Here is a 23,070-nt window from a genome sequence, read left to right as displayed (position 1 = left end):
CTACGTTCGTACCATGGTTTCAGTCATTTCTGATAGAAATACCAAATTCTAAATGTAGTTTATCTGATTTTTTTCTGGGAATTTATACTTGCCGTTTTCTCACGTTTACTAATTTATATATATATATATATATATATATATATATATATATATATATATATATATATATATATATATATATATATATATATATATATATATATATATATATATGTATATGTATATATGTATATATATGTATATATATGTATATATATGTGTATATATATATATATATATATATATATATATATATATATATATATATCTCTTTTAAAGTTCTCTGATGTCAATAGGACCAGCAGGTTGGATCCTTTATAATAATAATAATAATAATAATAATAATAATAATAATAATAATAATAATAATAATAATAATAATAATAATAATAATAATAATAATAATAATGGAGAAATAAATCCGCAATTGCGTGTACATACGTATTTTTAAGGATAAATCTGTACTTATTTATCCTTAAAAATATGCACATATACAGTACATTACGGCACATTTGTTTCTCCATCTTAAGACTCATGCTACTACGAGTATTTTATATAATAATAATAATAATAATAATAATAATAATAATAATAATAATAATAATAATAATAATAATAATAATAATATAATAATAATAATAATAATGTCATCTCCAGAGACTTTTCAATGTTTACGTCCCCCAATTTCACCTTGTTTACTTGGAAGAAGAAGAAGCTGTCTAACTGGCTTACCTAGCGGTTCGCCGCGTTGTTGTCGTATTTTGGTGAGAATATGCGATTTTTTCTCATTGTTTTAGTTTATTTGTCGCACGGTTGATTACTTCAGATAACGAGTGTTGATTAATTAAAGATTTTGTGGATGTAGAGAGAGAGCTGTAGCCTGACTAAATGTCCTGCTGTAACGGCCAGGCCTTAGGGCTAGTCTATCTCCTGGTGGGAGTGGGGCTTCACCCCTCTGGAACCCCCACCCCCAAGTAATTTGTGGCCCCTACTGTGTATGCTACCTCAGTAGATACACACATCATCATATCAAATTTATAAGCATAACAAAAAATTAAAGCATGAAAACATAGGCTAGGAAGTACTGATACAGGGATGCATCTTAACCTAAATCTCTGCATTACAACCTGCGTAGGATGCTGGTCCTTACCTGGCTGGGGTGACCCCTAACTTCTTCCTCTTCTTCTTTTAACGTGCTCAGACCCTATTATTTTTTACTATAATAACAGTTCTTGGTATATACTGGAAGTTTTTGCTTTTTTTCTGCATTCTCTAAGTTCTTTGTTTTGATGTTTTGAAGTTCATGAGAGTGGTGCTCATCAGATTTTTTTGTCCTAGTGCACTGTGAGTAAAAATGGCCACAATGTATTTGAAAAGTCTTGGGTATTTTCAAATGGAAGTGTGGTTGCGTGAACAATGTTAAAATCTGCTTTGTTCTTTTATTCTGTTTTTCACCAATGCCATGGCTAGCATTTAACCTAATCTAACCTAAGGTGCTGGGCCCTTACCTGGCCAGGGGATGAATCTACCTAACCTAACATTTACTGATAAGCAAATGGATATTTTCAGTCAAGTGAAAATTATAAAATACCACCCATGATTGATTATTACTGAGTATATATATGGAATTGCTGTATGATGTAGATAAGCAAGTTGCTCAAGGTACTGTCTTGTGTAAGTTATTTGACAGTCATCATTGCATAACGGATTTCATTAATTATCAGGAGGGGCAAATTGAAGTGCCACAGTATTATCATAAAGTAATGAAATTTATTCAGAGTATAAAATCAACTAGTCTCAGGCCTGAAGGATCTGTATGAAATAGTGAGAGAGAAGTTGAGCAGATAAAAGTGGAGGTTAGACAGTCAAATGCAAAAGGATCAGATTACAAGAATAAAAATACAGAAAGCTACTTGGATGGTGGCAAAAGGAGTCTTGCAAATAACCATGAGTACTGCTTACTGTATGCAACATGAATGCCATTTGTTGATAGTAGAGTTTGCAACCAAGACAATCGCAATATAGTATTGTGTGCATGTGCATTGCTTTTTTCATATTAATAGAAGGCAGGTGACACTATAAATTCAATTTTTGAGGTGATTATTTGTATGTTTTGAAAGACACTAGTTGACTTTGTTCAGTATTATAATTATTTTGGGGGGTTATGTGGATGAATGAACTTGTGGTTACTAAGTGCTTTTGTATTGTGATGATTTTATTTTTTTAAATATTCCATTGTTATATATGTATAGTCGTTCTTGTTGTATTCAGTAAATGCATTCCATCTTATTTTGCTTTTATATTTTACCCATTTCAGATATTGCTCAGAAGTACTGAAAAATCAGATTGGACTTGTAAGAAGGACTCCTAAAAATGTATCTGTACAATTTAACACTGCAGCGTGCCTCAGGCATAACGCATGCAGTGCATGGCAATTTCTCCGGAACCAGGACACAAGAACTTGTTGTGTCAAGAGGACGATCATTAGAACTTCTGAGGCCTGATCCAAACACAGGAAAGGTAAGAAGTGGATTTCTCTTTCTTTTCTCTGTTGAACTGTATAATATGAAGCATTGCAATTGCTAGTGTCAGCAATGCCTAATTATGTACCTCAAAGTTTGTTTTAAGCTTTACTCGACTTGAGTGCTCATTGTTTAATTGTATGTGAAGCATTGTAATGGTTAGTTGTAATATATAAAAATTGTTGGTTTTGAGCTTTTACCAGACATCAGTTCTCTCTCTCTCTCTCTCTCTCTCTCTCTCTCTCTCTCTCTCTCTCTCTCTCTCTCTCTCTCTCTCTCTCTCTCTCTCTCTAAAAACTGTAGACATGTTGAATAATAGTTTTTACCTTTCTTTTCTCCAGGTTCACACAATACTGACAACTGATATTTTTGGTATTATCCGTTCTCTAATGGCTTTTCGGCTGACAGGTGGAAATAAAGGTGAGAACTTCCTATAACAGATTTACAACATTATCTTTCAAGTGAAATGGTGAGATATTCCCAATAGGTCAAGTCTTGTTGTTTATTATAGTAGTGTTACTCATCAAGTGGACTAACCATGAGGTCATGAACAGTAAGGGTTAAAACAGAATTGACTCATATGGTTAACTCTTAAGATTCTGATGACATCAGTATAGTACAGCCTCAAGCTTCAGGTGACTTATTCATATCATATGTCATATTATGTTAGGGGAAATAGTGTGATGAGTAGTATTAGTACTGAGTTCTCTGTTGCATTGTTTTACTAAAGCAAATATTTTCTTTCAGATTATGTTGTTGTTGGGTCAGATTCTGGCCGCATCACCATCCTGGAATACAGTCAGGCCAAGAATCAGTTCGAGCGGATTCACATGGAAACCTTTGGGAAGAGTGGATGCCGCCGGATTGTCCCAGGCCAGTACCTTGCTATCGATCCAAAAGGGAGAGCCGTGATGATTGGTGAGTTTCACATAGAACAGTCTTTTGGAAGAATTTGTTTTTAGAAAAAAATAATTTTATGGAAAAATTAGTCTTTGTGTAAGGTTGGAAGGATTTTTGGGATTGAGTTTCAATGCGCTGAGGTAATCTGGGGTCATCTAAGGATAGGCATAGTTCTTCGTTGGGCGAGTCGGTAGAGTTTTCGCCTAGCACTCGCTAGGCCCGGGTTCGAGTCTCCGGCCAGCTAATGAAGAATTAGAAGAATTTATTTCTGGTGATAGAAATTCATTTCTCGCAGTAATGTGGTTCGGATTCCACAATAAGCCGTAGGTCCTGTTGCTAGGTAACCCATTGGTTCTTAGCCAAGTAAAATGAATCTAATCCTTCGGGCCAGCTCTCTCTAGGAGAGCTGTTAATCAGCTCAGTGATTTGGTAAAACTAAGTTATACTTAACTTAAGGATAGGCATGAGATATTTTGCACAATTGTATCATTGAATGGGCTTCACTGTGATTATTTATTCTATTTCTGTGAGGTAATGTTACATTTAATTTCAGGTGCTGTAGAAAAACAGAAGCTGGTCTACATTTTGAACAGAGATGCTGCTGCACGTTTAACAATTTCGTCCCCGTTAGAAGCCCACAAGAGTAACACTCTGGTGTATCACACTGTTGGAGTTGATGTCGGATTTGAAAACCCTCTGTTTGCCTGCCTGGAAATTGACTATGAGGTGAGACTCATTTTTTTGATTGAGTAGAATATGGAGGTGGATCTATTGTGTAGCTCTGAAGCCTCAACCATTGAAAATATTTTTATAATTGGTTGTTGTAAGTTTAGTTTGCTCTTACAGTTATTGAGGTTTTGTTTTCACATGTCTCTCATGTGGAGTTTCTGTCTGTGAAGGCTTGTCCAGTAAATTAAGGTCAATTTTGACTTTCATATTAATGTGTTTACATTATGAAGTCAATATCTACCTCTCTTATTTGCACCAATATGCTGGGCTACTCCAAAATCCTAACTTAGCGTAGTCTTGCCTATGTGAACACACACTAGTCAATAAAACCTATAGGAGCTATGGAAGTAAGAACAACATTGCACTTGAGTAAAAATAAAGATAGTAGATATATATTTTTTCCTACTGGGATACAAACCTTTATTTTTCATAAATGGAGTTATCCAGTGGACTTACCAGGCAGAATGTTTCGGTTGAGACAGGTTCACAATAGCACAATACTGTAATCCACAGGTACTGTACAATGTGAATGTTGCACTGTATACATTGCATATTTCTCTCTCTCTCTCTCTCTCTCTCTCTCTCTCTCTCTCTCTCTCTCTCTCTCTCTCTCTCTCTCTCTCTCTCTCTCTCTCTCATTTTTACTCCATAACCACTTACTCACTGAGCAGCATGGAGAAATTAACATGGGGTAAATGATAAATATTTTCAATAGTTCACTGCTCTTTGAAAGTGATGCTGAATAGCCTTCTAAGCTGCAGTGGATTATACAATAAAGGTGTTGATTGAATGTTTTCAAATAAATTAAAGAGAGTGACACTGACTGAACAAGCATTTATATCAAGTCTCTCATGAATAAGTTCCTCGCTACTGGGATTTGTTTCAATGCGTTAGTTCTCCTGGCAGTAAATGCTGTAAAAGGGCAGTAGCTTTTAATGGCCCTTCAGAGGCTCTTGTTCACGAAAGTGTGCTCTTTAAGATATTACCTCGTTGCTGTAGGTGAGCTTCATTCTTATGATGATTGTGATATTACTTTTGGCAGTGTTGAATTTATGATGATGGCTTTCATCTTCATGATCAGTTATTTGGAGCAAATGAAGAGCACAATTTTAAGGCTTGAAAGTGAGTCGTCTGATAATCACATCCTACAGTTATGATCTTTAAATACCACATGTATGTGTGCAATCATCAGGGACAAGGCATGGTTAGCAATCTATCACTAAATCCCAGTTAAAAATTGTTAAGAAAATGAAGTGTTACTAACAAAAGAAGACAGATTTTTAATGAAATTATCAGTGTAAAATACTGCTTGTAGCAGTAGAGCTGGCATCAGTCCTGTTAAAAGCCACGCACTTTGTTTATTGAAGTTAAAGTAATGACTGTAATGTCTACTGTATTGTATTTGTTTTCTTTTAATATTTACTTCATAGGAGGCAGACACAGACCCTACTGGAGAGGCCATTCATCGCACACAGCAGACTCTCACGTTCTATGAATTGGATCTTGGTCTGAATCACGTTGTGAGAAAATATCATGAGCCTCTTGAAGAACACGCAAACTTTCTGATCTCTGTCCCAGGTAATATTCTGTTCCTTTTTCCTTTTTAGTATAATTTTCAAAGTTCTTGTTCTGCTGATATAGTGGCAGTTGAGAGTGATTTTGCTTTCTGCTCTTAAAGTAATGATTATCTACAGAATATGACTTACTTAGCTTTTGTATATTTGCATTCATTACCAGCAAAATTTCACACTTAAGGTAACATAATGTTTTAACATTGATTACAAATGAAATGTCAAGGGTGAGCTTCCAGCAAAGGTGAACTAAAGTAAGTGTGCATGATAGGTCATTAAATATGAAGTTGTAATTCTTTAAAATCAAGATAATATTTTTGTTTATGACCCATCAGTCAAGAACTTAATTGGCCATGAAGAGGAGGGCTATCTGTTCTTGTACTCATGACTAAGTGAAAAGCTAGATTCAGTTCTTTTTTGTGGGTTCATTTTATTGCCTTACTTTTGTTGCTTGGATTGTCATGCATTAATGTCTTCCCTCTTAATTTCACCTTCAAGTTTTGGTTGTATTCTAAAAATTTCTCAATGCATTTTACCCTTACAGGAGGTAATGATGGCCCCTCTGGTGTGTTAGTTTGTTCTGAAAATTATATCACCTACAAGAATCTGGGTGATCAGCCTGATATCCGATGCCCCATTCCAAGGAGGAGGGTAAGTTATTTGTCTTTCTTTAGTTCCTGTCATCATCTGTCAGAACAAAGAAGAGATTACAGAGAACAGTTTTTTATTAGTTTTAGCTGGATTATCAGGTGAAACTTAACAGACTTGAGAGTACATGTGCACTGCTCTCATGTTACAGGTGTGCTCTTCTTTCAGAGAGGGTTTGTCTGGGAACATTTTGTGGCAAAATATGTAAAAATAACAAGTTGAGAATGAATTGGGTCTGCACTGAAAGACAAGTCGTTTCTTTGTTAACGTCATTTTATACTCAGGCGTGCATAGGTTAATGCTATTCACAATATCCTGCCAGGTTTTTTTTTATGGAGCTTGACTTGTGTTCAGTCCTCTCCCTCTTCCTCTCTATACTATTTACTTTGTGATGAAATCTTGCATTGCCGTAGTTTTCATGTACATCCTATTTATACGATCTTCTGGACATTTTCTGTGGTCGGTTTCTGCCTTGTTTACATACCATTTCTCCAGTTGCTTCTGTACCACACTTATCTTCATGATCTGGTTCCTCTCAGAGTTGTGTGTCCTGATATTATCATATCTTCTCTAACCAGTTGCTCCTTTCCTCTTCAAAGCAAATGCCAAAATTTTATCAACATCAGTATTCGTTTAGTATTATTTTATCAGACCTTGTTCCGTATCGTTTGTGCTAAAATTCATTGTCTCACTTTCGCAGAATGACTTGGATGATCCTGAGAGAGGTATGATTTTCATATGTGCTGCAACTCATAAGACTAGGTCCATGTTCTTTTTCCTGGCACAGACAGAACAAGGAGATATTTTTAAGGTGAGTTCGTTTTTCCTTTGTTATTTTTATTGTGGACTGATAACAGGAGGAAATTAATGTAAAAATTTCTATGAAATGGGTGTGAATTATATAAAGCAGATGTTTCCACAATTGTAATTGCCTTTGAGTGACATACAATTGTTTCTGATCAGTGATTAAAGTGTGATTTTTTTTAGCATTTGTTATATATATATGGAAGTAAACAAATTTTTTATGTTATATTTGTGCTTCATGAATTCAGTTTTATTTGTCGTGAGGGAGAAATGTAAGCACTTCTATTTTTTCAAATGTTTAATCTGTTGGTGCAGTTTGGCATTGTCTTCGTGACTGCAGTGACGTAGCTCTCTAGCTTTGCAAACATACTGATTCGAATTTTGCTTGAAGTTTTCCATTTTCATTGTCTAGCTAAACTTAAAAATCTCGGCACAAAAGTTGAAGAGTTTTTAAGAAATTTTATGAAGCCCGATGAGTTATGCTATTGTATGTCAGGGTGACGTGTTTAGCAGACATGTTCTTGACTGTATCCAGTGCCTCAGTTATCATATTTTCCTGGCTATCACATTTATTTGTATAAAATTTTATAGTTGCCAACAGTTTTATGGTTAATTGCTAGAAATTTAAGAGTAATTTGCTACTCCATAATCAAAAAGCAAACTCTGTGTTGATATTTCTAGTGATTGCATATATGAATCTTATACAGTATTTTATTATGTTGTAATTGTGCATGTGGTGATCATGTAATTATTATGAGTTTTTTCCTATGCTGCTGTTGATAAAATCTGAGACCTTCAAATATTCGATGTTCACAGAAAATCTATTGCAGCGCTGTATTTGCTATGAAACATGTGGCTGTTTTTCAGATCACCCTGGAGACAGATGAAGACGTTGTAACTGAGATCAAGTTGAAATATTTCGATACTGTCCCTCCTGCAACAGCCATGTGTGTCTTGAAGACTGGGTTCTTGTTTGTGGCCTCAGAATTTGGAAATCACTACCTGTATCAGGTGAGTGGAACCACACTGAAGGAACAGGGCAGCAGCTTTTGCTGTTGATAAGCTCTGAACTTACCGGTTCTAATACCGTGCTTTTTTATGTAAACAAATTTTTACTCTTTTGAAAACTTTTTAGTTTTCAAATGCATTTTACGTCACTTTTTATTGCAGATTTAAGTGTTGTGAAGAACTTTCATCAAATACATAAAATGTGTCATGATTTGTATATCAAGACTTTCTATAAATGTGACATAAATTTATTAGTGTTTTTCAAAGCTATAAAATAATTAGTGTCTTTAAAGCTTTTACAATGTCATGTTTCCATTTCTCTTACTAAAGATTGCTCATCTTGGTGATGATGATGATGAACCGGAGTTCAGCTCTGCCATGCCGCTGGAAGAAGGTGACACGTTCTTCTACGCTCCGAGGCAGTTGCAGAATTTAGTTCTTGTCGATGAACTCGATTCCCTCTCCCCAATTATGGCATGTCAGATTGCTGATTTAGGTGTGTAGTTCTTGTTGTCATGATTATACAGTACTAGTTTAGTGAGACCATGGAGTCACTTTTCCAAACGAGGTGTTAAAACCAAGCAAGATTATGAAGTTTGGAAAGAAGAGGAAAGACAATGCATTTGGGCCCAATACAAACATTACAAATAATCTTCAGTTCACATTACAAGATGCACTGTCAGTAGCATGTCCCAATTTGGGATTAGTATTGAGTTACTGAATTTTTGATGATATGATACCATTAAATAATTTTCTTTGCTGTAAATCGCTGATTAGGTATGTTCAAGTATTGTCCCATCACTTCATCAAAAATATCCTCATGTCGTCAGTGTGATGTTCCAGCTTTTTGTGATGTCATGATTCAAGTTTTATAGTATCTTGGATTATAGCCAAGATACAAAATGGCAGGCCATACCAAAGAAATGACAGTATGATATGCTGTTATGCTGATTGCTTCTTCAATAACTGATAGTTTGTGAATAATCCATTAGGTCACAATATTTGGGCTTCCATTTTAACTTAGTCATGAATTTAGATATATTTTTTGCTATTCTAGAACTAAGGCAGGGAATTTAGATGTTTTTTCTATTCTAGAGTAGGTCCCATTGCTAAGTAACCAATTGGTTCTTAGCCACGTAAAAATAAGTCTAATCCTTTGGGCCAGCCCTAGGAGAGCTGTTAATCAGCTCAGTGGTCTGGTAAAACTAAGGTATACTTAGAGTTCAATGTACACAGTGTCAAAGTAACTTGGCAATAATATGTAATTATTTAATAAAGCTTTTTGTGAGAAGTGCATTGGATTGGGAGATGGAATATTTTGTATATATGATAAGTTTGTGTACATTATTTTTAAAAAACTTTTTTTTGAGAACAGGGTTGAGTGAGAAATTATTTGCATTGGAGCATTATTTGATGGCATTGTTTTTCCTCTTCGCAGCCAACTGTCATGACACAGTCTTTGTACTGTGTCCTGATAGTTTACATTTTTAATATTTATTGTTCATGTGGATTATCAAAAGTCACATATGTTGGAAGGAAAGAAGAAGCTGTGTATACAAATGAGTTGTGTAATGGCAGCAGGCAAAAAAAAATGAGAAAACTGGAAAGTTGTTACAACTAAAATCAACCATGAATTTCCAAGAAAAGACTGGATTTCAGAAAGGTAGACTCACAAGAAGTAAGGTCACATTACTTCCTCAAATCAGAGGCCTGAGGGACAAATTGTTATTCAGTATTTTACAAGCTCACAAGTAAGGTAATGATAAAAGTGGTGGTTCAAGGAACTAGGCATGTCAAAACATTCTTTTTCTTTTGATAGCAAATGAGGACACCCCACAGTTATACACGGTCTGCGGCCGTGGACCCAGATCATCACTGCGAGTACTCCGTCATGGTTTGGAAGTTAGTGAGATGGCCGTTTCAGAACTGCCAGGTAACCCCACAGCTGTCTGGACTGTTAGAAAAAGAAGTGAAGGTGAGTTCATTGGGTTATTTGAAGCTTTTATTTTTGTTTACACACGAAAGTACACGAAGCAAAATGCATTACTGTCTCCTATGCTCCAAGACCGTAGTCTGAGTATTCTTACAACTTATTAAAATACTTGAAGTGATGAAAACATATCTAAGAAAAATTAAAATTATATTGGAGAGTATTGTAATTTTTGAAGACCATCTTTTCCAACAAATCTAAATGTAAATAACATATGGAGAGAAATTACCCCTCCTCATCCCAGCACCTAGACTGGAACTCTACACTCAAGTCCTCAGAAGAAGAACGTTATATCAAAAAGTACCTAAGAAACTTGTGATGTATTTTTCTAAATGTTTAGTTTAAAAAATGTGTTCATGATGGTATAAGGTATTTTACTTAAGTTTTAAAGTTTATTTCTTTTCTTACAGATTTGTACGATTCGTATATCATTGTGTCTTTCGTCAATGCCACCCTGGTACTTAGCATCGGTGAAACTGTAGAGGAAGTGACGGATTCTGGTTTCCTCGGAACAACACCAACACTTGCTTGTTCACAACTTGGTGATGACGCTTTGGTTCAAGTTAGTTCTCTTATTGTGTTATCCCCGTTATCTCTGATTTTATTACATGTGATTTTTTTTTTTAAGGAAAAAATTTTCTTTGGCATCATTTCCTTAAGTAAGAATGTCAGTTTCTGTATTCAATGGCACTCAAAAGACCTATCTCAAATTCACCAGGCATATTAAGAATACTATATTTTTAACATAGGCAGGCCTAGCATACCTCTTTGGAATCCATTTGAACATACTGTTTGATATGATAAAATTAATTAATGATGTTGCATAGCTTACAGACAAATAGCTGATTAGGAGCTTTTATGCTTTATTATTAACTGCTATACTAATGCTGAAGGCAAGGATAACTTGAAAGCTCATCCTTTACCCGACACTTCTGCAGATTTATCCAGATGGTATCCGACACATCCGTGCTGATCGTCGTGTTAATGAGTGGAAGGCTCCTGGCAAGAAAACCATCGTCAGATGTGCACTGAACCAGCGACAGGTTGTCATTGCTCTGACTGGCGGAGAGATTGTCTACTTTGAAATGGATCCAGTAAGTGGTGCAGATGTTTGGAAGAGTACTGTATAATAGTTGGGTGTTTTGTAAAAGAATTCAAAGCAAGCAATGTTAGAAAGCTTTGAAAATGAGAAATTTAGAGTAAAGGTGTCACCTCAAAAAAATTATTTTCTGGTTCGGGATTACTTTTAATTAGGGGTTATCAACGAGTACACATTATCTTGTTGATTTTTTTTTTATTTAACTTGCCGTAGTTTTCAAGCTTGCTTACACTTGAAAAAATGAGATGTTGCTATACCACTGGTATGCATGAATTATTAATCATAAAGTTCACATTATGAAGTCCTTGAATTTATGACGATTATTATTACTACTATTATTATTATTATCATTATCATTGTTATTATTAGAAAGGCAATTATCATTATTATTATTATTAGAAAGGCAATCAAGTATGGAAAGAAATACAGATGTATAGAATAAGCTATATAGTAACGGTAACATTGAAAAATAAATAGGATAAATTGTGACAATGTTAGTCTGTGCAACAAAAAAGCATTTGCAGCCACTTTGAACTTCTGTAGTTCCAGCAATTACATGACCAGGACGATCATTCCAAAACTTAGTCATTATTGGAACAGTAATAAGTTTAATAGTCATTTATTTTAGTTGCATGAAAATTTCTGGAGTCATGATAAAAATAGTAGACCATGACTCTACATTCCTTAGGTTGTCATGCATCCTTATGAAGAAAGGATGTTTCTTAACTGGTATCAAAGATTATTATAAGAAATATGTTGCTAAAAAATGAAAGGTCTATAGATTGGCCTCTATGAAAAAAAAAACTGGTGAATCAAATTTCAATTATTTCAGAGCGGTCAACTGAACGAGTACACGGAAAGAAAGGAGATGAAGAGTGACGTAATCTGTATGGGCATTGGCCGTGTACCCTTGGGTGAGCAGAGGTCGCAGTTCTTGGCAGTTGGCCTCTCTGATAACACTGTCCGAATCATCAGCTTGGACCCCAATGTAAGTATGTACAGTAAGGACATATAGAATAGAGAATAGAGTATAGAATTTAGGCTAAAGGCCAAGTGCTGGGACCTATGAGGTCATTCAGCGCTGAAACGGAAATTGACAGTAAGAAGGTTTGAAAGGTGTAACAGGTGGAAAACCTTGCAGTTGCAATATGAAAAAATGTTAGGAGAGGGTGGAAAGTAAGATGGAAGAAAGAGAATATGAATGGAGGTACAGTAAAAGGAAAGAAAGGGAATGCAGCTAGGGGCCAAAGGGATGCTGCAAAGAACCTCAAGTAATGCCTGCAGTGCACTGCGTGATGTGCATTGACAGCAGTACTCCCCTACAGGGAGCAAGGAATGTATAGTTTTGAAAAATACGTCAACTTAGATATTTGAAGATTATATTTTTTTTCTTCACCAAGATTCTTGGTTTTAATGTTTATTTGGATTTTTCAGGATTGTCTGACAGTTAGAGGAATGCAAGCTTTGCCTGCCCTTCCGGAGTCCTTGAGTATCATTGAGATGGGAGGGCAAGAGGGCTCTGATAACGAGCCACGAACACTCGGCGCTCTGTATCTCAACATTGGATTGCAGGCAAAGTTTTTGAAAGCCTTGTTGATGATATAGTATCATCTATTGTTAGGACTGTAATCCTGTCTTTCTCCAAGACATGCCATTTGGTAGTGTAAAACTACTACATAAATTAATTAATTAACTAATTTGCTTACAAACATTTTTTATCTTTACAGAATGGAGTATTGTTAAGGACTGTTCTAGACTCTGTCACCGGTGATATGTCAGACACCCGTACACGTTATTTGGGTTCCAGACCAGTTAAACTTTTCAGGATTATCATGCAGGGAAATGAGGCTGTAAGTTTTTTTAGTATGATTTTTTTAAAGTTTATAACTGTGCTACACTGCAAGTTGATCATATCTTGGAATTCAGTTGTAGAATTACTCTGATATTGGCGTATGATAGATTTGTTATTAATCTTTCTTTTGTATTTTTTCTTTCTTTTTTCCTCTCTCCTTTTTAACCTTTTACTTAGATCTTTAATTTTTTTTACAAACTTTATACAAAATATGCATATCAAGTGACCTTTCTTTTATCATTTCCAGTAACCTGTTTTTTTTTTATCAGGTGATTTCACTCCAATTATCTTTTGCCTCCTGACTTCACTCCTACCTCTCCTGTGGAGATTACACACTGCTAGATGTACTGTAAAAAGGATATTTCAATAAGAGAAAACATTTGATTCAAAACATTCAGTTGAAGAAATACAAGTAATCATATAGGATCAATTATAGCTGCTTTCAGTGTTCACTTGGTAGCTTTAAATACTGTACAAGCAGTTTTTATGTCGGTATTAACCCCTTCACCACTGGCCTGTTGCACTGCCGATAACGCTTGCATACCGCATGAGACCGCGAGTATATCAGTCATCATTTGCTCCCACTAAACTTTCTGTTATTCACATTTTTCATTTATATTCTTATGTGAAAACATTGTGTACATACCAATGAATATTTTTCACCACATTGGCTATATACATTATTATATATATATATATATATATATATATATATATATATATATATATATATATATATATATATATATATATATATATATATATATATATAGAAAAAGAGGAATATTTAGTGGAAAACGTAATTGCAGAAATAGAAATAGTAGTAAAGTAGTAGAAATAAAGTAGCAGAAAAAGTAGTAAAGTATTAGTAAAATAGTACCAGTAGTAATAGCAGTATATACTAGTTTTCTTACGGAAACAGTTAGTATACATCAATGAATGTTTATGGCATTGGTAATAATAATAATAATAATAATCATAATCATAATAATAATAACAATAATAATAATAAAAAACTTCAACAGTAATACCACTACTACTACAACTTGTAGTAGAAAAAATAATGATAATAAAAATTACATGTTAGTGTAAAAAAAAATGAAAGAAGTTTTCAAAAAACATAGTACACTTTTCCTGTTGACCAAAAATACTCCTCTGCCCGAGCATTCATCCATTCACACAGTCTGTCAATATCATCATCACAAAAAAAGAAACAAAATGCATCTCGTGGGCAGGTGAAGTCGGGTGTGCAAACAGAGATCCCATTGTCACCCTCCGTGAAATCGGGGGGTGGGTCTGGGCGCTTGTCACAAAATGGATCTGTTATGAACTGCCAACCTTCATCGCCAATGGGTTCAATGTCTTCTAAAATCTCGGTGTCGCTGTCATCCTCTAAGCAACTGTAACAACTATCACTATAATCATCTGACAGATCTGGCAGGTATTCCTACCCAGGATCTGAAATACTATCATCCAACATCATGATACTGAAAAATAAAAAAACCTGTAAAATAACTGCAATCAAAAGGAGAAAAAGTTTAGCCTTCGAATCCAAATGGTTTACTCACAAGATCGTGACAATGTTTCATACATAACAGCTTGAGGCGCACTGGCATGTGCTGCTGGACGATACCCTTATATTATCCCATATGAATATGACGTCACGACGACCATCGAACACTCATTGGCTAAATGAATAGTGGGTGGAGCTTCTGCACCTCTCTCGTACACAATACTACGCCTGAAACCCATCCAAGCTGAAGAAAACAGCTCTGCTTTTCGAGGAGGGATGAAAGACGTATAGGCGTACGTCGCGGTCTTTTATTACTGTACCGTAAAAGACGTACATGTGTACGTCCCGGTGGCGAAGGGGTTAAAATGTACATTTCATCTGTGCTTATCTTTTATTATATATTTTTTGCTATTGCCTTTCTTATCTTTTATTATATATTTTTTGCTATTGTCTTTCAAGTGCATATATATTAAATCATAGTGTATCATATTTTATGTTTTGGAAGATTATTTCAACATTTTGATGTGTGAATCTTAGCGCAATATTTTCATGCACGATATAGTGTAGTTTTTTGCACAGCAGTAAAGACATGCCACACACATACACATTTTGTACTTCACATTTCACACACACATTATTGTACTTTGCATTCGATGCAACCTTACTGAAATTAGGCGTGAAATTTAGTCTCAAAATCACGTGATACTTAAGTATATACAGCTCTTTCACCCCTTTTGATTTTGCTGTATCTTTTTTTTTTGTTGCCCTTTTTATTTTCTTAACAGTTTAGTTTAACAATTATCTTGAATTCAGAATGAAAAATATGTTCTATGTTGTGATGCTTGACATTGCTGGCAATGCCAAATGATCACCCCCTTCTTGCACGCAGGTACTTGCCATGTCGTCCCGTTCTTGGCTTTCGTATTACTACCAAAACAGATTTCATCTGACTCCTCTGTCTTATGAAAGTCTCGAGTATGCTGCAGGTTTCTCATCTGAGCAGTGTCCTGAGGGTATTGTAGCCATTTCAACCAACACACTGAGAATTTTGGCTCTTGAAAAACTGGGTGCAGTGTTCAACCAGGTGAGGAGTGATTTTGGTAAACGATCGCATCCGGGTTGTGTGTGTGTGTGTGTGTGTGTGTGTGTGTTAGGTGAATGTTTTCATTACTCTTAATAGTCTGCGTTAATGAATTACATACATATTTATTATTTTTTTATAATGAAATACAGCTGTACTTCATTTTCCTTTTGTACTCTGTTCAAGTTTTCTTTCGTGCATGGATATTCCATTCTGTTGGAGCTTAATAAGGAAGTTAATGGCCTTTGACTCATTCCATATGAAAGTGTGCACAATGTAAATTATCTTCTGAGATATGCATAGTTAATTGTTAGTCAGGTATGTTTCATGTGCAGTGAATTAGCTGATCTGATTGTGTAGAACATCATTTGTATTAATGTTGACTTAATTAGAACAGAAATACTTTTTTCAGCCTTGAGTATTGACATCTGCAACTGTAACTAGTTTTGGTCACAGTTGATTTATGAAATGACTTAGCAACTCACTTCAAACTTGATAAGAATAGTTTCGAATGTCATGTAGTATCTTCATGATATACATTCCAGTTTGTTTAGTAAGTGAGGAAGAAAATATTTAAGTTCACAGTTTCAGGTGTATTTTGTTGTGTATTGTTATATCTTTAGTTTTAAGTAACTTTGTAAAAGGAGCCATTCATTCTTGCAGGTTTCTCATCCACTTGAATACACACCCCGCAAGTTTGTAATTCACCAGGAAAGTGGACATCTAGTTGTCATTGAGACAGATCACAATGCCTACACTGAAGAAACCAAGCGACAGAGGAAGATGCAGATGGCAGAGGTATGATAATATTTTATCCGTACAAATTTTAAATGGTGACATATTGTTATCTTTATCATCAAAGTGTCTGCAAGAGATTGGTCAGTTCAGTTTTCTGCCTTTTCTTCATTTTGACTCGCTCTTGACTAACCTTATTGAATGTTATAATTATTGAAAGTTAGTTTAGCAAGACAACCCAAAAACGTAGCATTAGAGAAACCAGTTGATTTTTTATTTCAGTGTTTAATGTAATTGGCAGTACAGTACTAGATTTTGAAATGGTTTCATGAAGGAATATTCTCATTTGTATGGTGAAGATTTTTCCGTAATAAAACTGCTGAATGTTGCTGTGTTAAGTTCCGATGTATCATCAGAAGATATATTGTCAAGTTTATATTTTGATTCTTAGTAAGATTAACACAAGGAGAACGCATTTATTGATTGTTGTAGATGTGTATTTTGTTATTAGTATATATCTTTTATTGTGACCTTTGTGACTATTTTTAGGTAGTTTACATGTTTGAAGTAATCATTCATTTCTCAGCTGATTACTCTGATACATTTCTGTAAGAAAGAGAATGCTGCTCTGACATTTGCAAATACTGCATATTGTCTCGTAAAGTAAGTTTGTTCTAATCTGTCATAAACTCCACATTTTTAATATCAATCAACAGGAACTTCGAGAGGCAGCCGGAGAAGAAGAAGCTGAAGTTGCAGAACGAATGGCAGAGGCTCTCCTGTCAGAAGATTTGCCAGATGCTGTGTTTGGCTCACCAAAAGCTGGCCCCGGGATGTGGGCATCTCTTATACGCATCATTGAACCAATTCAGGGCAATACACTCCACACCATCAGACTGGACCAGAATGAGGCAGCTTTTAGGTGAGACTAACAACACAGTAAATGTTTTTTATTATTAATGAAGAGATGCCACTCTTCTGAAATTTCAAAGGTGCAAAATGAATATATGAGCTTTTTAATCTATGCCATTATATGTACAGTAGTCATATACTTGAAAAAGTTTCTTGCAGCAACTATTTGGACTTTAATACTGCAGACATTGCATTCTTTGTTAAGTGATAGTAAAGGATGCAGTTAAAAGATGTATGTTTGTTGGTTTGTCAGTACAAGATCTTGTAACCAGATTAAATTTATTAGTCTAGAACAGTTAGTATAGGTTTCTTGGGCTAAATTTGATGTATATGCATTCCTTTACTCTTGGTATAGATATTAGCCATATCATAATAAAGATTTGCATCCCCTGGTTATGACAGATATGGATTGATAAAACCAGTTGACCCTCTAGTTTGCAACTCCCACACTTCATGGGAAAGTGATGATTGTTGGTCTTAGTATCTCAAATATTGAAAGCTATCCAATTATCACAGATAAATTTTCCCTTACAGCATTTCCCTTGTGAAGTTTGCCAACCAGAGTGACATGGATCAACAGTTCCTTCTAGTTGGAACAGTCAAAGATTATCAGCTCAGTCCTCGTCAAGTTGAGTGCGGATACATATACTGCTACAGGTAAGAAACTTGACAGTTTATAAATGGGTGTTACATTATACTTTGAATAATGTTCCTTGGGAATTTTGTATTTAGTTTTGTTTCACCACTAATCCACATTAACATAGTGACTTGTGTCATGTGAAATCTGAGACACATCATCCCATTATAACAGAAAAAGGATCAGGTGACTTATACAGGTTGGCAGATGCACATACTCTCCCTTAGGCCCCCAGTGGTCAAATGAATCACCATTTGTGCAACTGTGAACTGGTCAACACCTATGAGATTCTTGGACAGTTGGAACCATTCTGGATTACTGTGAATCATCTTCAGGTTTTGTTTGATCCTGATTCATTGGTTTGGGAGTCCATACAAATTTTCTTCATTGTGGAATTTTGTGGTTTAATCCTTATATTTTGGTAACGATACACTTCAGCCCCACTGTCCTTTGTCATCTCTAGCTAAATTAGTATAATCACTTTCTATGATCAAGCTTAGGCAATTAGTGTATTTAATCACCATCCATCTCTCATAGAGTCAGTAGTACTGTAATTAGTTTCTCTCAGATCACTTTCGGAAATTATAGGACTTTTTTCCTTTTGGCTTGGAGGGGTTTTTGTTGCTTTATATACTTCCTCAGATGCTTAACTTTCCAAGATGGGTTCACGTTCATAAATCGAAATTTTATCAGTATTTGTACCTTTTAGGAAGTCCTAAAGTTGACAGGCCTTTCTGGCCATACCTCAAATGCCAGACTACTTTTATTGTTCTATGAAAGACTGTAGAAATGGTCTTTCTCAACAACTTCTGGGATTTTGCTGATACACAAATTAGGTTGTGGTAAAAGTAATGGGTCTTTATGAAAAAAAAAAAAATGTTCATTAATGGATTCTGTATTTTTTAATTGTTGTCGACTATAATACTGCACGTTTTATACAGTCATCTTATTTTAGCTTAAAAAGTTAATATCTTGGTTACAGGGTGGTTGGAGAGTGCACAAGCTTAGAACTCGTTCATCGCACTGAGGTGGAAGACATACCAACTGCCCTGTGCCCTTATAATGGCAGAGTTTTGGTGGGCGTTGGCCGGCTTCTAAGAATTTATGACTTGGGGAAGAAAAAATTGCTGCGCAAGTGTGAAAATAAGGTTGGTTCCACCATTTCATGTTTTGCAACTACTAAATACTTACCTTTTTTCAGGTACTCTAGTAGATTTAATGCTCATTATGGCTCCTTAAAGGTGTTGCAGGTTTCCCAACAGTACTTGTTATCTGAAGGTAGGACCATTAACCTGATTCCCAATCCTTCTTTGTTATCTGGTTGCCATTTTTAATTTGTTTGTATTACTCTAAGAGTCATCACTACAGTTAGACATTTGAGGGATGTAATGGCATTGAGGACTTTTAACATGTGCACCACTGAATCTCATGTTTCCCTGTTGCTGATACTTCAGTTTCCACTAATAATTTTATGTAAATATTTGTTGATAAAGCCATTTAAATTACTTAAGTGTCACACGATAGCGGGCTCTAATACTGAAGGCCATTTTTATCTGTAAATTTCATGTACAGTATATGAAATCTACTGTTAATTATTTTGAACATTATTTGTTGAAAACCCTTACAATATAATAAGATTGAGGAGTGGAGTATTAGTCCAATAACAGTTTAAGAAACATTATACTTAATCTTCAGTGTGGATAATATTGTGTATCTAACAGCTGTGTGTATCTACTGTATGTGAATTTGATGTTTGAAATTTGGAAATTTATACCTACTTTTGTCAAGGCACAGATATTTCAGGTTTTATCTTTTCATCCAGGGTTTCACCCTGAATTGTTCTAGTTCATTGATTTAGTTATATGAATAAGAGTTTTTATTTATTTTTTTTTTACACCAACAGCACATACCAAACTTGATTGTCGACATCAAAGCTCGTGGTCAAAGAGTTTTTGTTAGTGATGTCCAGGAGAGTCTGTTTGTGCTGCGCTACAAGAGACACGAGAACCAACTCATCATATTTACTGATGACACAAACCAGCGCTGGGTCACAACGTCTTGCCTGCTGGATTACGACACTGCTTCTGTTGCTGACAAATTTGGCAACATTGCTGTGGTAAGATGGACTTGAAATTAATTTTAGTTAGTGATTTAGAAGGCACATTGTATTTTGATGTTCCTTATTTTGTATATTTGGTGTGGATTTGACTGGAATTCAGGGCTAAATATAAAAAAAAAAACTGTAAAACCTTCATTTAACTCTGGTTTGAGTAGTTATTCATACTTTTTTCATTAAATGTTAAATAAATTAGGAGAATAAATTATTATATGTAGTGTGACATGCTCTCTCATGAGTTAACACTATACAGTACAGAATTATTTTGTTATTTTTACGTGAGATTGACATTCTTCTTGATCGTGTTTGATTAATTTTTGCAGTCTCCAAATGCTTTTGGTAATGTGGTGCTTAGCAGTTTGTATTTACTGTATTTATGTAATTGACATTAACATTTGATCTGGCTTATTTAGTACATCTTTTTTTCTTGACCATGTTAATGCCATGTGACCTTGTTCCACATAAGGTTTGTCGATACTCCACGAGACATCTTAAGCTATTTCTCTATTTTCTTATGTAGTAAGGTTTCAGGTGCATTTCCTTGCCTTTCAAGTTTTTGTCCTTTCACTTGAAAATAAAACTACTGGATCAATTGTGGACTCTAGAAATGTGACTGTGAACTACTTAAATTACTTCAGATTAAGGTTTTTCCGACAATACATGACAGTATGTTTTTTTATTCAGGTCCGCCTAGGGAATGACATAAACGATGACGTAGATGAAGATCCGACAGGAAACAAGGCCCTCTGGGATCGAGGATTATTGAATGGCGCCTCCCAGAAGACTGAAGTTGTGGCTAATTTCCACGTGGGAGAGACTGTGAATACTCTGGAGGTAATGATTAGTGTTGGGCATTTGTTTATATTTCCATCAAGTTTCTGTCACTGCTTACTCTTGTAAGGAAGCCTTTGTATGCAGTTTATTTAGACCTCGGACAATTTCACTGCTCCCCAACAGCCTTTTAAAGTGAAGAATAAACACCTTTTAAGTTCATTATAATTTATATTAGGTATGGAAAAGATGTATAGCATTTCTGCATGCATTTACTAAAGAGATGAACAAAGTTAGAACTAGCTTCACTTTGAAATCTGTGTAAATTTCATAGTACAGTGCAGTAGAAGATTGTTGTGGGAGCATTGAGGGGATGAGATTGGTAGCTCCAGATGGTCACTGTGACTTACATGCCAAAATTGTGGGGTTTCAGTGGCAGTTACCTATCCAATAGTGCTTTTTTTTTTTTTTTTTTTTTTTTTTTTTTTTTTGAGGTGTCGAGTCTAATGGAATGTCGGTGATGTAAAATCTTGGTACCTATTTTAAGTTTATGATTACTAGTGAGACAGTATTCTGTGAAAATATTATTTAATCACTTCTTTATGCAGAAAGCAACTTTGATTCCTGGAGGCAGTGAATCTCTTGTGTACACAACGCTCAGTGGAACTGTTGGAGTCCTTGTACCTTTCACATCCCGAGAAGATCACGAATTATTCCAGAATCTTGAGATGCACATGAGAACAGAACACCCTCCTTTGTGTGGCCGAGACCACCTTTCCTTTAGATCATACTTTTTCCCTGTCAAGGTTAGTTACTTGGTAATGCTTTTCAGATTTGTACAATTCATTGTCAGAAATATTGTCTCCCTAAGTTTAGTGCACGTTTGTGGTCTCCAGATTTGTATCCTTAATGCTTCTCATTGTACGATGTTTGCAAGTTACTTTTTCCGTGTAAATGACATATTCACCTTTGGTTTAGATTTAGTCCGTGTGGTTTTTTCGTAAAATTCTGTATTCTGGATAATATTACTGTAAATCTAATCACTGTGTTTCTCTCTTCAAGAGAACTTCACATATAATTCAACATGACATTTTCTTCTGAAACAGAATGTTATCGACGGAGATCTCTGTGAACAGTTCAACATGGTGGATGCTGGCAAGCAGAGGAACATCGCTGAAGAACTGGACAAAACGCCAAACGAACTGTCAAAACGGTTGGAAGATATAAGAACGAGATATGCCTTTTGAAGTGCTTGTGTGCGTTTGTCTTTTCAACTTTTTGTCTTTGTTTTACAGGAGAAATTATATTTGGTTTTGCCAACGTTCCTTTTTAGGAATTACAAGTATTGCGGTTCACCAGAGCTAAAATATTTTCTCTTTAATATGAGATGTTCATGTTATAATTGTTCTCCAATGTTTTCTCTTTGAATATGAGTTATTCTGAATATGAGTTATTCATGCAATTTTCTTTCATGAAAAATACTTCAAGGTATCTTTTCCTCATGAAGTAAGCACATTCTTAGGAAGAATGTGATGCAAAATCCCTTGGACATGATGAATAGAAAGGAAACGAATTTGAATGAGATTTATGTGACTTTGCCTATTTTGACTCTAGGTCATGTAAAGCTGGATATACATTAGTGATTGTGGAAGGGGGATTGAAAATTTTGCACTGATGGTTCTTGGCCATAATGTACAAACTACATTTTACACTAAAGTAACTGAATTTGTTGCCTGGAATACCTTTTTCCAACTTCTAAGAGTAATTCACATGTTACAATCATTTTTTTGTCATTAGTAAAAAGGTAAGGAATTCTGCCACCATGAGACTTGGTAGATACTGCTTGCTAATATATACAGACTCCCACAGTGTGCACCCATGTTTGCAACTTGTTTGGCATTTAAAGGAACACCAGGCCACTTACAGTCTGCATAGAATGTATACCATATATATCATTCACTAACTGATTTCCCCAGTTAATTTTTTTTTTTCAACAGAATGTGTGTGTATAGTACTGCATATCTGAATGGGATGGATGAGTATGTAAATATTTCCTTTATTTTAATGTAATAAATTAAGGTTTTTCATTTTAGTTTTATTTTCCCTTGGGAATTTTATGCTCATGTTTATGTTTAAAATGGAT

At 35.1% G+C, this 23,070-nt stretch overlaps 1 protein-coding gene across 1 annotated transcript; it reads left to right on the top strand.

Annotated features, from left to right (window-relative positions):
* The first annotated feature begins 719 nt into the window (after nt 1-719).
* Nucleotides 720-23,014, top strand: Sf3b3 (splicing factor 3b subunit 3). The gene is made up of 25 exons (XM_067097589.1): nt 720-803; nt 2,357-2,559; nt 2,903-2,981; nt 3,309-3,479; nt 4,015-4,187; nt 5,621-5,768; nt 6,306-6,412; nt 7,110-7,220; nt 8,081-8,224; nt 8,552-8,717; nt 10,041-10,196; nt 10,622-10,773; nt 11,150-11,305; nt 12,143-12,298; nt 12,745-12,882; nt 13,038-13,160; nt 15,565-15,759; nt 16,420-16,554; nt 17,208-17,413; nt 17,938-18,060; nt 19,023-19,188; nt 19,944-20,156; nt 20,841-20,990; nt 21,536-21,733; nt 22,034-23,014. Exons 2-25 carry the CDS (start codon nt 2,413-2,415, stop codon nt 22,172-22,174), a joined length of 3,654 nt encoding a protein of 1,217 aa, XP_066953690.1. The 5' UTR covers nt 720-803; nt 2,357-2,412; the 3' UTR covers nt 22,175-23,014.
* Nucleotides 23,015-23,070: the final 56 nt, after the last annotated feature.

This window comes from Macrobrachium rosenbergii, chromosome 54 (assembly GCF_040412425.1).
Source record: "Macrobrachium rosenbergii isolate ZJJX-2024 chromosome 54, ASM4041242v1, whole genome shotgun sequence".
NCBI lineage: Eukaryota > Metazoa > Arthropoda > Malacostraca > Decapoda > Palaemonidae > Macrobrachium > Macrobrachium rosenbergii.
This window is presented reverse-complemented; position numbering and strand designations above follow the sequence as displayed.

Coding starts and splice junctions, on each gene's coding strand:
- Sf3b3 (XM_067097589.1), top strand. CDS start 2,413: ATGTATCTGTACAATTTAACACTGCAGCGTGCCTCAGGCATAACGCAT. Junction 3,480..4,014: donor AGGGAGAGCCGTGATGATTG/GTGAGTTTCACA, acceptor ATTTAATTTCAG/GTGCTGTAGAAAAACAGAAG. Junction 12,883..13,037: donor ATCTCAACATTGGATTGCAG/GCAAAGTTTTTG, acceptor TTATCTTTACAG/AATGGAGTATTGTTAAGGAC.